General features: G+C 39.4%; 1 protein-coding gene across 1 annotated transcript in view; it reads right to left on the reverse strand.

The window, feature by feature from the left end:
- TRPM6 (transient receptor potential cation channel subfamily M member 6) overlaps nt 1-15,852 on the reverse strand; it is a gene marked incomplete at its 5' end in the record, with an annotated part of 71,436 nt that overhangs the window by 25,431 nt on the left and 30,153 nt on the right. The window contains 9 exons of the mRNA XM_037374204.1: nt 1,463-1,595; nt 3,912-4,111; nt 5,633-5,747; nt 7,374-7,548; nt 8,504-8,755; nt 10,847-10,975; nt 12,060-12,194; nt 14,834-14,989; nt 15,580-15,808. Coding sequence (XP_037230101.1) covers nt 1,463-1,595; nt 3,912-4,111; nt 5,633-5,747; nt 7,374-7,548; nt 8,504-8,755; nt 10,847-10,975; nt 12,060-12,194; nt 14,834-14,989; nt 15,580-15,808 — 1,524 coding nt within the window. The remainder of the gene's footprint in view (nt 1-1,462; nt 1,596-3,911; nt 4,112-5,632; nt 5,748-7,373; nt 7,549-8,503; nt 8,756-10,846; nt 10,976-12,059; nt 12,195-14,833; nt 14,990-15,579; nt 15,809-15,852) is intronic.

The following is a 15,852-nucleotide window of genomic DNA, read 5'->3' on the forward strand; positions in this document are numbered from 1 at the left end:
CCGTAGAACTACTAAACCACGGAGAGCAGGATGCAGCTTTGGAAACCCTGCATTGGATATTGCTGAAAATGTAAAATGCTGTAAAGTACAGTTCTTGTCAGCCAGTCACCCTTCACTTCTACATTTCTTGTGCAATCATGAGAAGGACAAGGCTCACACGAACCTACAGATGCTCTTGTGTTTCTCAAACGCTGGATACTGATGTGAAAAGGGTCTTCCCAAGAACCTGTCTGGCCTGTGGGAACAGATTCTCTATGTCTGATGCCATCAGTTATCTTTGGGTAAAATTCAACTGCCCAAAAAACAAAGCCTTTTTTTATGGTCTTCAAATCCCCAGTGAACAGCGCAAGAACTTCTTGGCCTGGAATTATATGATTTTAATGAAATCATTACCTTCAAGTTCCCTGAAGATACTCTTTCTGGTACTCTATCACTAAGACAATGATAGACTAACTGCAGGCAACGAGCAAAAGTTCCTCCTTTCCTCTGTCACTGAGCAACTAAAGGATGTGGTATTTAATCAATAGCTGAACAAAATCCAAGACCAGTGTTATAAAATGTTTTATTCATGTAAAGTATGTAAATTCTTTGCATTAATGTTATGCAGTGCTGTGAAGTGTGTTTCACCTTTGCACTCAGAAAAAAAAATCCTTTCCAGATCTATATTTATCCGCTAAATGAAATCCTGTTGCTATAATCGATTCTGCAGATTTTGAACAAAGCTACTTATTTCTTTTACAGAGGACATTATTTTTGCTTGTGTGTTTTGTTTTAGTATGCAGAAAATAAGAGTATGGACAGGCAAAGACTAAGAGGCTATCTTTCTCCTGGCAAAACAAATTTATTAGATGAGATCAGTGTTGGCATTCAGTAAGACTTTTTATAGTACTCGTTTTCTCTAACTCTTCCCATTAAACTTACTGGCAGTTTTGCCATTGATTTCAAAAGAAAGCTAAATTAGGCATATATTGAGAGTTTTGAAACCCTGTTGACAGTTGTGTATTGCCATTTTGCAAACCAAGACACTACATTGCAGAAAAGGCTAAAATGGTTATATGGTTATTTCTGTAAACAGCAGTTACTCTCAACCAGAAGCAATACTCTCACAGCACTTCTGCACTGCCAAGCCTTTAAATAAAAATGTGTATTGCATGTCATACTCTGGCACATTTTCATGGTGCTATCTGGTTTGCAAAAGTGAAACTGAGCAACACCTTGCTGTATCCTTTTAATCACCTGCACACGTCTGGGGATGCAATTCTGCCAGCAAGGCTTCCCAACCAGGCCTGCCATGCAGTTCCAACAGATACATTTCCATCAAATTAGCAATGCTTATACATGTTATTGCTCCTTATGTTCACAGTGGCTACAACCTGTTCCAAAAGCATTAGTTTATCAAAATTATTATTACTTTTTATCTGACAAATATATATGAAAAGCACAAATCTGCAGAAAAACACACCTTTCTGTTGTCAGACGGATCCTTTCACTGTCACTGGAACTCAAGTTTTCATTCTTCTCATGAAAATATTTTTCCACACACTGTTCCTCAAAGTCATGGAGCTTCTTTAACTCCTCATCACTCAGGTACAGCTCTGAACAAAGGAGGCAGGAGTCAGTACAAAGCATGTTGATGAATGCAATTGTTTATAAGCATCCATGAGAAAAAAATAAATCTTTCAGAACCAGTTTCCTTCCCCACCCTTGACAAGAATGAATCAGACCTAACTTCATGAATGTGGGCTTATGTATATATACACCCAACATGCCAAAAACATATGAACAGTTTTTTATCTTTCCTTAGACAAAGAGCAAAATCACACTGACAAAAATTCCAGTGAACTCCCTTTTAAAGCCTCAAAAACACATACCCAAATGGCTGCTCATAAAGACATATTTTCTTCCAAACTTTTTCCTGTATTTTGTTATACATGTGTCACTCACCAGACTTAGACATAGATATGTAAAACAAAGATTTCATTATACTTTGGTCCAGGCATTCATTTAGGGCTAGTTACCTATAGTAATTATAGTCCTTTCAGGTACTCAAAGCCACAAAGCTTTTTTTCACCTAATTGTCTCACATGTTCATATGTACAAAACATTAAGCAAGATTGTTGGACAAAAAAGAACACATTCAAAAGTTTGAAACTCCACAGCTTGGGCTGCTCATGATGCTATTCACACCAAGACTTCTGAGAGAACAGATTGATTCTAAGTCAGTATGAAGAAATGCATACAGTGGAAAGCTGCTTCTCTGATCCAAACTCTCCATCTTCCAAGCTCTTTTTTTTCTTTCCCTTTTTGCATACCAGAGTCCTCACTCTACTTGCTAGGGGGGGTATCTGCACCAAGCGACACGGAAGTGTTTGTTACAAGGTTGTAGCACTCGGATGCAACACACGGCTCAGCAGGGAAGCCCTCTGCAGTATCCTGGGGTCCCCCTCTCACTCCTAATCAGACTTCATCACCTCTTAGGGTCTTTTTTACCGCCTAACCCATATCTGTGTTCTTGCCTCCAAGATTTTACTCTGTATTTTGGTATTTTCATTAGTTTTCCACAGGGTGGCACTGGATCCTCATTGCTAAAGCCAGTTAATTATAACCACATCAAAATTATAGAAGAAATTTATCAAGCAACCCATAAGCATATAGAAAAGGGACACAAAGGTATATAAGCAGGAAAAAAAAAACCTCTTTCTGAGAGAAGTGTAGGCAACGTGTGAGCCCTCTTCTATCCAAGGACTCTTAGATGTGCTAAGCAGTGTTTCAGTTCTTGTGCCTAATGCACTTCACAGGTAAGACGCCCTCTGTGCTGTGTCAGTGAACTTATATTATGCATGCATGTAAAGTAAGCAGTAATACTTCAAAGGCAGGCTGATGTATCTAGTCATGATGGAGGAGTTGAGCCTGGGAGCATCAGTAAAGAAGCTCAGCATTGATTAGTTAAGCCCATTTTTGAACTCTGTAACCACCTGTGAGCATGCCAGATATCTTCAGGGACTCATGTTCAGCAGAGAAAATCCTAGTGAAGCGTAACTCAGGCAGGGTCTGCTCACTTCTGTTATTAGGCATCAAGGATATATCACATCACAAATAATGAGGCTGTATAACACCATGCATCAACATTTCCAAATTTCTTTTCGGACAAGGTTATAGTCACCAGCCTCTCCTCTTCCCCATTTCCCTGCCTCACCTCACCAGCCACCAAGCCCTACTACTGCGTGTTCGTACTCATCCCAATATCTTGTGGTCCTCTTCCCAGAGTGGCTACGGCTGCTCACAGCAGAGCTGCAGGAGCTGGCAACAAAGATACGGAACTGGCATCGCCTTGAAGAGGTGTTAGGAAGAACCCCAGGATGGAGAAGTCCAGGTTAGGAAGGGTGAAGGAGGTAGGGTAAAGGTACAGTGATGAACCAGTGCACAAAGGGAAGGATGCAGTGAGGAGATGGAAGGCCCTCTCCCTCTTTGCACCTCCCATCACTGGATCTCCTCTGTCCTTGGGCTCTGCAGCTACTTTCTCTGGACAATTTAAATGGAATTGTTGGTCTTCTCAGGACCAAATGTACAGAAATGTATACCTCAGGTATTGTTTACTTTCTTTCAAAATAAGGCTACTCAATCCTACAGAATAAGTTGTTGTCACTTTATTTCAGCTCAGAGTTGTGATGTGTCTTGACTGATGCACAGTATGTAGCACAGGAAAAGCCAAATACAAAGCAAAGCGTTCCCCTAGTCACTTTTTCCTAAAAGAGTTCTCAGACAGGCAGGTTAAATTCAATTTTGCAAATAAAAACAGTCTCCCACCCAGAGACTATCTTTTTTTTTTTTTTTTTTTGAGGAACTGAGCTACAAAGTGATGGGAGGCTAGCAAAACATTAATCAGCTGTTTCTTTTGGTCCCCAGCTTACTTAGTCCAACGTCGCCTTCCTCTTGATCCAGCTCATTTGGGGGCCGATGGTGGAAGATGCGATTTATCAGAAGTCCAATGTGGCTCAGGAGGATGAAAGGTGGAGGTAGCCATGGCTTCTCATGGTAGGTCATAATGTAGCGGTACCGGTTGTACTTCCAGAGCTTGTTTGATATGGATTTCAAATCGAAATAAACATTACTGAGAAGAGAGATGGAGGGGGGGCAGTATAAAACACTCCTGTGAGGAATACTCCCAGTATGGCACAAGATGCTTGTCTACAGATCTAATATGACACTGAAGAAAAGTCCCATCCCTCCAGTGAGGTAAATCAGCTTAGCAACTCTCATTTAACAAAGCAGCAGCATGTGCCTGCAGCTAGTGCGCTGAGAATGAGATCTTCAAAGCTGCCTAACGGATTTGGAGATCCAATTCCCATTCACATTAATGGGAACTGGGCAAAATACATCCCTGAAGTGGCTTTGAAATCTCAGCCAGATTATTTAAACTTTAATACATAGCCTAACTGAGAATTCAACATTGTCTGCCTCTTTGGACTGGATTAAATGTAGGAGTCAGTCTAACTGTTAACAAAACAGTTCTGTGCACTCCTCCTAAACAAAATACTTGCTGCAAGAGGCATTACATGAGCAATTCTTCTGCAGGGTACTCTTTGGAGCTCTGATGTTACTAAATGTGACTGTTATTGCACTGAATAACTTCCCGAATCTACTGTTATAGACCCAAGTACAGGAAAGCAACTTTGTGGTTTCTGGTACTGTAATTTCAGTTGCACCATCATACTATACCAGTATATAATCACAAAAACATCAGCTTTGCTTCTGGGAGCAAATTAAATACAATGCTCATACCCATTTTGGTTCCCACTCCTGGTACAATCAAATCACTAGGCAGAAGATTTAACATATCATCATTGCTGAAGGTTTAAATCTAGAAATAATTTAAATTACAATTTCACAGCTGTGTATTAAAAAAAAAAATGATGCCTTGCCACAATTTCAGGAAAGGGATTTCTAATTGGAAGTGGGAATAGAATGAGTTTTGATCATTCCGTTTTCTTGAATATTAATCACTACATTTCTTCATTTGAAATTTTTTTAGTCTACAGCTGACTTTTTCTTCCCAAGAAATACTAGAATGCTAAGAAAACATTAACTACTTGCATTAAACTGCTCTTTACTAGTATTTTACAGAACTTGATAGATTTCAGACTAAAACATATCAAATTGCACCAAACAACAGGAATTTTCAAATTATTTCCAAGGAAAAGCAGGCTCCTACAAAGTCATTATCCTCTTCTCTTGAATACCTTCTCCACTTATCTGCCTATTTGAATCTTGGGCTGCCCTATGCTGAACATTATATAGGCTCTCAGCACAACAAATACAACTTTCAGGGACAAAGGACCAATTACTTGAGAGCTGAATTAATGTTGCTTGTTTGCCAGCTGGAGTTGTTTAGTTTCACAGAGTCAGATTACGTTTAAATGGCTAAACAGTTTATAGACGTCTTCTCACAACCCCTTCCTCCCACCTTTTTGCTTCCACCATTCTTTTTTTATTCACCAGACCATAATGGAATATGGGGTAACAACCACCATCAACACACCCCCGATGGGGCATTTCTGGTGAAAGCCTTTTGCAGAAATGTTGTCAGAACATCTATTAGTTGCTTTTGCAGCAACATACCCTGGGTACCTACTTAAAGAAAGCAATAAGCAAGTTGACCATGATGATGTACTGCACAAAGAGGTACACAGCTTGGAGGAACGGCGTGAGGAAGGAGCCAGGAGGACAGTCTTCATTGGCTTCACAGACTGAAAGTGAAGGACATATAGATCACGGTTAGCATGGAAATCAGAGCATAGTACAGCAATAACGTGCTCCCCATTTGCCCCAGCAAGAAACAGAAAAGTCCTCATTACTTCCACAGAGATACATCACTAAATTTTCAAGTAAAAAGTCTACCTCCACGTAAAGGAGACCTAAGACCTCTTCATGATATTAATGCTCCATAGATTCCATTGCAATTCAGAAGCTGTAGACAACATTTCATATGTATCAGTTCCTACATCAGTCACCCTGACTTTTTGTTAAGGACAAAACTGATGCAGCTGAAATATATTTGGGAAATGGCACATACTAAAGTAAACTGAAATCCAAATCTTTGATCCTTAAAGCAAGTGGCAAAGCTTTCACTGACTCCACTGTGGAAAGCATACAGCACAAAGGCTGCTTTATCACTACCATAGTGTTATTCCTTTAGAGCTTCAGCAAGACCAGATTAATTCATGTGCAAAAAGTTATAAAGCTATGAGTATTTGTGAGATGAAGTAACAAATCACAGAAATTAAGGGATCCTTCTTAATGTTTTCAAATTGTCAAAATAAATACCTTTCAGTCTTTATAATTTTTAATCAAATTTTACACCTTTGAGGAATTTTAAAACAGATTTATAAGGCAGTAGCCCTAAATTCAGGACATACACCTCAGCATAATGAGTTATTAGAGAAATCATAACTGTATTTGGGAAGTATCAAATGTCTAAAGGTTTAGCATTAATACGTGATTAAATGGATTAAACTGTGAAACTTCAGAGCTTGCTTTCATTAAAAGAATTTTGATGTATAAAACCAAAATACCTAGCCATCACATGACTCAGCAATAATGGATGTAATATCTTACATTATTTTAATGAATCAGGTCTATGTTGAACTATGTATCTCAAATATCTGTACCTATTTGCATACCTACTTCTCTATTTTAGGGACTGGTTTAGTTGTACTCATCAGTACTGCGTAAGAGTACTGCGTAAGAGTGCCTTCCACCTATAATGCTGAGATACCTCCTGTAGTGCCTGGTTCTTCTCTCTTACTAAGACAATGTCAAAGCCATAATCAAGATATAACATTTTTCCTATTTACATTCATTGATTCTCTTTTTCCCATGTTCAACTGGTTTATGTGTTTAAGAATTATGCCTCGCAACTCTTAGTATGGTGAAAAATATTTTTTCTTTCTTATTTTTCCTCTTCTGTTTTCCCTTCATTCTTTCCTCCTTTAAGGCAACTTTGTAATCTTTTCTCCAAGAGATCATCAGTTTTGGATTCGACCAACTGGAAATTCATTTCACTGCCAGACCCGCTGACCATGAACTACCTTAGTATTAGTTCCTATCTGCTTTGCTCTGAGCTTTGCAATCTACTTCATGTGAAAAGCTAAATTTCAAGGTTTTAAAGCTTAATCTTTATTTTTAACAAAGAAGCTAATATTCTCACCTTTACTCGTGCAGTATTACTCATTGAGGACATACATATACTGGAATCAAAATTGTTTGAGGAAGAATAGACTCAACACGTAGTAAAAACTCTAGTAGCCCGAAGTGGACATGTTTCTGCACATATTAAATTTAACCTGTTGAGCTGTATTGTGAAAATTACCTACCATCTATTTCTCCAGCATACACCTCACCAAACATCATCCAGTAGGGCTGAAATACTATATCTCGTGCCAGAGTCCAGGAAGGAGGCTCCTCTGGTGAAAGGATTGCCTTTCGTGATACTCCAAAGCTCAAGAGGATGATGGCCATCATGACCACAATGTAGAACATGTTAGCTGTCTGGAAGACATGTTGGCATGAAAGAATTAGCTGGGTTAACTATACGTAAAGGAGACATACATTTCAGGGAAGACTATCAATCACTGCTTTTACAAAGCAGAATATAAAACCAGGGCTAATAATCTAATATGCTAGAGGAAATACAGATATTTTATTTCTATGACCTGGACTACCCAAGTATTTTATAGACATTAAAGTTATCCTGGACTAACAAGGCCACAAGTTCTACTTGTCTCTCAAGTCCCTCTCAAGATCTTCAGCAAGATTTGAAAAATGCAGAGATGGTCCTTTCCCTCAGCGGTATTTCTTCCAAACTAACAGCAAGAAATAGCAGTGACAATTATTTTGCCTTCTAACACTGAATCAGAATTACTATGCAAGACAGAATATAAAAGTATTAATAAGACAGTTCCCAATAACCAAGGGAAATCACAGTGGGAATCTGCAGATGTCCCTCAAGACTAGGCAGCAGTTCAGTAGCAGTTCTTGTACCAAAAGAGAAAAAAAAAATTAACTTTGATCTCGGAGAAATTTTGCCTGCTTAAATGGAATATAATTAATTGGATCAAAATGTAAAATAATAATGAGACAGTTTCCAAGAGCTAGGGGAATTATCTATAGTAGCGAGCCCGTCTGCAAGAGACAGTGATTTTTCTTTCTCCTATTATCAAGCTGGATCAGAAACTCCACTCAAATGCAACACTTCTCTAAGGAATGAAGCAAAAATGGCTTTTGTGAATAAATTCAAATAATGAATAAATTACAGAGGACTAAAATCTGATTATGGTCAACTCACAAATAGAAAAAGATGTGGTATTTTCAGGTAATACGTTCACAATGAATTATTAGGTGACCTCTCCTTCAATCATCATTATTTTCTGTCACTTCTGACCTTTACACATTCCTCAATAGATGCCTTAATGACAAAAATATTGCCCCAGAGCATGATACTTACCATTTTCCCAATCATTGTCAGGTATGGGCCAGCATGCTGATTCACAGCAAAAAGATCAAGGAGCCGAGTATACCAAAATATTATATCCAAGCAGTAAAGTAGCCTCCCTGCAGTCTGAACAGGGGGATCGGACCAGCGCAAGCCAAAACCAATCATAAACAGGATGATAGCTACAGAATCAGTAAAATTCCAGTATTCATAAATCCACACCTTCACTTTTTGGCGGAATTTTCCAGGTTCTGAGATAAATACCTGAGTAGAATAGGGGGGGGGGGGTGGGGGGGTGGAAATCCAACAGAACTCCATTACAATCACAGATCATTCTTTAACCTTTTCCATCCAAATTTTTTCATGATATTTGGGAATGTAACTTTTTTCCCTTTTTCTTTCTTTTTTTTCTTTCTTTTCTTTTTCTTTTTTTTTTCCCCAGGCTCATGTAGTGCAAATTGACATTCAGCATTAACTGAGGTTTGTGCTTACTCTATAGTGTCATATTGCTCAAGTATGCCACACCAAATAGGATAGCTCTTCCCAAGGAAAAAAGTATTCTGAGCCTAAACCCATTCACCACAGAGCATTTTCCTCAGCAGAAAAAAGCAGCCAGTATAAAACTGTTATGCATACAGATCATTATAATTTAACAAGCATTTTCTAGAGGAATGGCCACAACCTGCAACAGCCCTTTCAAAAGCCCCTAAGTCATGGAAAGTACCAACCTAACCTTGCTGATGGGAAAATAACTAATGTCTTTTATTTCAGACTGAAAATATAAAGATCCTTGTATTCCACCAAGGACATGCTAAAAAAAGGAGCACAGGCAACTAGCAAGGTAAAGAACGAAATGTTCACTCCTCCAACTGTGAGGTGCCCCAAAGGGATTTTAAGCTTCACTGAACAAATGTCTGAAGTGGAAGCTTTGGGAGGCCATAAATAAAACCTTTGCACATTGCAAGTCAGCGCTATGTAAGATCACACTGATAAGTACCAAGCAAAGGAGAGATTTTGAAATGTTATGCCCTGATCCTGCAAGAGTTTACACATATGAACACATTAATGTAAACAAGTAATCCTACTCAATTGAGCCAGACTAACTCACATGGGGAACCAGTTGCAGGATCAGGGCCCAAGGCTTTAACAATTAGTTGATACAATCTAGAGAAATAGAGGTTTGCAGTTATATGTAACAAGGTCCTCAGCAGTTAATTAGCTGCACATGTAAGACACAGCGTCCTACAAAGTCTTTGCCAGCAGACCAGAACCAGTACATGGACAAAGAAAAATCAAGTAGAAGACATGAATTTCGAAGTCTCCAATGAACATTAGTGCTAGAAAGAAGAGCTGATGTTTCTACAGTCCCACCATCAAAACAATGCTACTGCACAACCATGATTAAAGTGCTTGCTATTTCACAATTTTTTTCTCAGACAATCCTTGTGTAGATATTTTCAATTTTATCTCACACAACCACAGAACTTTTATGTTTATCCAAGCTTTGGTATATTCCCAGCATTCCTGCTGCCCCTTGAAAACTCTCACATCTCTCGTACTGATGTTGCAGTCTTCTGAGTGAGCTGTTGTAACAGCATCCTTCACTCAGAACTTTGCTGCAGTTTTATTCCTCTAAAAGTACAGCACTTCAAATAAAAGACAATTCACACTACCATTGCTTACTATGTGCCAATTCTACAGTGAAGATATGTCCAATCAGATACAATAATTTGGGAAATACACAGTTTCATTTGTCCCCAACCTCAGGTTCAGAATGCAAGCTGTGTTCAGAAGCTTAGCTCTAATCAATTGCAAATAACAGCAATTAATCTTGATTGGAGTATCATTTTTCCATGCTCAATGAATCCAGCAATAAAAGTTGATGGTGGTTTTCTCCCCAGCTTTGTTTATAGAGGGTCACTTAGATCTGACAGAGAGCCACAGATTATTCTATGCACAACATCTATTTATTGATTACAATGTCCACACTCAAAGTAAACAGGCAAATTCTATATTTGTTATAAGAAATCAAATCATCCACCAAAAAAAAATTAAGAAACAGGTGCCTACATGAGGGCTGCAGATCTCAGTTCAGCACAACCACTCTCAAGTGTCATTACCACTGGCTTTACATAGAAAAAATAGAGATTTAAGGACAAACTTTAAGATGCATTTTCAAAGCCCAAGCGCTGGTCTTCATATAAAAGACCTCTCAGAAATAAACGCCCTGTACAATTCTTTCCTCTGCTAAATTCTTTATAAAAAGAATGCAGGATTTGGCATTCTTCTGTTTATGGTAGTCTCTGGTTTATAATATATCCCCTATAGATGAGAAGTTTGAATGGAAAAGCTTACCTCCCTGACTTTCTCAATAGCAGTGCTGAAAATATAAATGATAACAAGCCACTCTTGCACACTCGGTCTTGGTTCCATCTTCACCAACACAGTGTAAGTGAAGAGCATTAGAAACGCCATGTATGCCATCTACAAAACACAGGATACATAATCCGTACGCACAAAAATCCTGAACAAATTTCTGCAAACATATTAACAATGATTAGCCTGACTATATGCATTCAAACTACTGAGCACTGTCAGATTTTTAAGCCCACAATCTTTCCTCCGGTTCTCCAAAGCACTTTTTATGGGAATATGCTTAAACATCATTTGGAAATGGATGCTTTAGTGCTGAAAAAATGGGAGCAGAAGATGAATTATTGCAGTGCATGTTCACCTAGGCCCTAAACACATACATAAGACAGACTATTTTATCTGCACACTGTTACTTAAAGTTAAGGGCAGTGCTATGCTTTCATTCTAACTTTTTGTAGGAGCAAGTAACCATCCTCAGAGCTACATGTATCTGGTTAACCAGTTAAGCTCATTAACTTGGTAACCTTGTTAATCAGTACATTCCAAAACACAGGAAGAACAATGTCGAAAGCACATATTTTAAAGATAACAGAACATGCTATAATTGTATCTGAGATAATAGATTAACAACCTATAAAGCAGTCAACCATACCCTGCTGAAGGAGTAACAGTTTATGTACATGGTGGTCTGAGCCAACACACAGCTTGATATTAAACATCCTAAACTCTACTGACACAGAGCTAGTTACCAAAATTTGTTTAATAAATTCACATTTCTCTATAGTAAATTATCTTCTATAGATTAATATTCACTCCTTCAGAAACAGTTCTTAAAGAAAGGGACATGGATATCTGTGAGGGATTTAAGGCATTTAAGGCCAGCTTCAAATCTATCTCTACATGTGCAATTAACCTCTGTAAAAAGCTGTGCTCAGGGTATTTTTTAGTTCCTTATAGTTGTTTTTTTGTTCTTTTTCATTTGTTTTGTTTTGTTTTGTTTTTTTTAATGCAGCTGCATGATTTCAGCAGCAAAACACTTGACTTAATTGTGAGATAAATTTTCAAATGTCTTCCCATCCACCCCCACTGCTAAGCGGCTGCAAATCCGTTCTAGGCAAAGTAAAAACAGCATCAAGTAGTATTTGAAGGATAAAAGGAGGGGTTTGGCAGTGTGAGTTCTAGCATGATGACCAACCGTGTGAAACCAGAACTTGACAATTGGTGCATTGTAGAATTCATAGATTTTTCTAATGCCAGGCAGGTTTCCTTGTCCACCATCTACTTGGCTTTCATCAATCTTCTGAGCAACCTTCTCCACGTCATAATCCTTCTTTAAAAGGAAACACCATTTTAAAAGTAAGAAACCATGGTCTAATTGCAAAGGTTGTGTCATGTTAGAGGGAAGACAGATGCAGATGTTTGAGCTGTGTTCTGAACATACAAACCATTACTGTAACTTGATTTTGTCTGGTTACAACAATCTTGTTTGCAATAATTAACATGCATGCTTTTCCACTATAAATACTCATTTAGAGTTTGCTCTTATGACTACAGTCAGTGGACTGGGCTTCAGCAGACCTGAAACCACTCCTGCTTCTGCCACATATTTCATTAAGTCTTTAGGCAAAATCACTTAATCACTTTGTGTCTCACTTTCCCCATCTGTGAAATACAGAAATTCCCAATACAACATAACTGTGTTAGCTTAAAACTCTACTGACAACTGTGGCTCATTCTGAAATAATGGAATGAGCATCACATTTCCACTCATGTATAAAAATGCACAGAAAATGTCAAGACAGTGAAATTCTAAATACAGAATCTAATTGCTATTTTCAATGTCTTGTACGCCTGATTAGAAAATGAGGATGAAATATTCTCTTACAAAGACCTGTCTACAAAAAATGCATGCAACTTCTTTTTATTATCTTCAGTAAAATAAAACCAAAACAACAACTACAAAAAAGCAAACACACTTGATGCTATATCCAGAGTTTGACACTTGTTTGAGTGGCCCTCTGAAAGTACAACTATTCAATTGCCACTGAAGCCTAAGAGCTGCAGACACACTGCAATGGGCAACTGACAAAACCAGAAGGTGCTGAACAGAGATGAAGGAGAGAGGCCTGGGCAAGGCTGAGAGAACCAAACTACCTTGTTCAGTTGTTTCAGTGTTGGCCAATTGCTTTGGCTAATATTAATGCTAAAACTTACTAGACATCTGCAGTACAACACTTTCTATGTGACATATTGATGCCTACTACACATGAGACTCAGAAAAGTGCTAAACCAGAACATTTGATGCACAAAATCATCCCAGTGTGTTAACATCAGATCCTCCAAGGTAAAGGAAAGAATTTATCCCATGAAAGAGTGCAATTTCCAGCTGCTGGAATTCATGACTGTGTGTGAAACATGCTCTATATTGCACATGTATGCTGTTGAAATTTCCTGTAGATTTTACTATAATATTTCATATCAGATTATTTAAGAAAAAGTTGTAGTGTGGCCTTTTGTTTTCATCAACACTTTATATTAGATAAAATCAGAAGTTAGGCTTATTGCTAGTCCAGGAAGGAAGCAGCCCCACCTGAGGCAGGCAAGAAAAGTGCTTATGTGCATTGCTGTGTTGCCTTCCACCATACCGCAGGGTTGGTTCTGTTGCAAATAATTACAATTGGCCTATCCTCTGTATCATAGCTGTTAACTAACTCCATAAAACACATTTTTGAACTGACTATATTAGACAGGCACTGCAGGACATAATGGCTTCAAGCATTTTCATCATCAGAGGGAGAAAACACAAGCGTGGCATTGACAGGCCTACCATAATGCTGTGAAAGCCCTCAAAGACAATCCACTCCTTTTTATTTTACAGAAGTTGAAAGTTTACTGAAAAGGTCCCAAGCAATCTGCAGTGCTTATCTGGTGTAAGATAAGCAAAGCAGAGCAAAACAGACTGCCTGACAGCTCTCACTTGACAATCCCGTTTCCATTGGTTAGCACCTCACCAACATTTACCCTTCGGGATGGAAATTCTCTGTATCTACAGTCTACCTCAGACTGAAAACTTTTGGAAATTTTCAGTTCAAGGAATGCTTTGTGGAAAAAGATAAAAAGGATAGACAATTCTGCTTGGCAGAAGTCTGGGGGAATTCAGGCCTTAAAAAGGCAAAGACTTCACCGTGCTGGAGGCTCCCCACAGACGGGCCTGAGGACTTTTGTGCAACCACAGGTCCCTGCAGAGTGTTTCAGGACTCAGTTCAGGTGACTAAACCAAAAGCACAGTGCTTCTCCTGTGCTTTAATGGCACCTCTGCTAGGCTCAAGCAAATCAGTAGAGATACCCAGCTCCTCAACAAGAGGGGCAAGAGCTAGACCTCCTGGAGAGCTATGATGTAAGTCAGAAAACAAAACCCCAAGGAGAGGCTAAGAGCGAAGGATGGCAATGGAGAGGGGGAAGGGCTGTGGCTGCAGTATGGAGCAGAAGCTGCTGGCCAGGCTGAGTGGGAGGAAGGAGCGAGCTGGTGAGGATGGGACCTGGGGTGCCTCAGTTCTGCTGCCCCGGCTCTGGGCAGCTTGGCTGGGCAACCTAAACTGGGTTTTACGGATACGATTTTGTATATGACATTAAACCATTCTTAGACTGTTTGGTATACAAGATTACACAGGTATTTATCTGCAGCCTGAACAGACATTGTGCCCTAAAATACCTGTGTAACTGACAGAAAATTATAATCTCACCGTACCTCTGTGAGGTTGGGAAGGATTTTTTCATTATGGCCAGGACAGAAGCAACACCTAGGACAAAGTGACTTGTCCAAGGTCACTTCAGTCAGTATCCAAACCAGGGATCAAACCCCTACTTATCAAGAATTAGGCCCCGACACTTCCATCCTCACTCCTCAGGATTATACTGCGGTAAACAGACAGACCCTGACATTCAAACGACTGATCACCACAGACTAACCAGAGACAAGGCATCTTTAGGGCTGGTTGGGCTCTGATCCCCATGATACCACGTGAACTGGTGGGAGTCTTGAGACTGAGGCACATGAGACATTTCTGCCTTGCTTTTAAACTCCAGCATCAAGATGGTGGGAGGCAGGAGAATACTCATAATGACCTAAAAGAGAGACACAAGATTCAGGAAATTAATTCAGCAGTGATAGCATAGACCTGAGACCATAGTCAGCCATGCATGCTGCTAGCACAAACCCAGTGCAATTCCATTGGCCTGAGAGGGAAACACTGTTGTGGGGAATCTCTGTATCACACTCCTACAGCCTCCAAAGAAGTGTGTTGCTCTTGACTGTTTTGTAGCTTTGAAAAGTGGCATCTAGAGGTACTTTAGGTACTGATCCCTATGTCCAGAAGGATTGCTCCTGTCAGCAGCTCTGCCAGAGAACCAGCAATGCAGGGCAGTGAGAGCAGGTGGGGAGGGACTGAAGGGTTCTGAGAGAATGGGAATGGCAAAAAAACCCTCACAAAATGTATTCTCCCAATGTCATCCCACAGCTGCTTTTGCAAAGTAAAATAGAAGCAAGTACTGTCGTCCCTCCCCACTTTTCTTTTCTCTCCTAAATGTGCACATTCCAATCCATGTTTAAACCCATTGTCCAAAGCTGCACGAAGCACATTCATGACTGTCACAAAGGCGTGTATAAAGCATCTAAACAGCATCTAAATGCTCAGAAAAAGCTGGAGTGATGTTACCTTAAACCAGGAGTTCTTCCGCATCTTCAGGCACCCCATCCACATATCAGTCAGCAGCATCTGTGTGCAAGTATGGGATATGAAAGACCGCAGCCCCACAGACACTGCTAGTTTTAAGCAAGTTGAATTGCTCCAGTTTTTCAGTTCATAGGTCAGCAACTTCATAGCCATCTGCTCATTTTGTTTGAATGCTTTCTCCAGCACATCTAAGGCAAGCTGCCCAAATTCCCTAGAGCAGAAGTGAATTAACAGTTAATATTACAGGTATCAGTC

This window comes from Falco rusticolus, chromosome Z, assembly GCF_015220075.1.
Source record: "Falco rusticolus isolate bFalRus1 chromosome Z, bFalRus1.pri, whole genome shotgun sequence".
NCBI classification, from domain to species: Eukaryota; Metazoa; Chordata; class Aves; order Falconiformes; family Falconidae; genus Falco; species Falco rusticolus.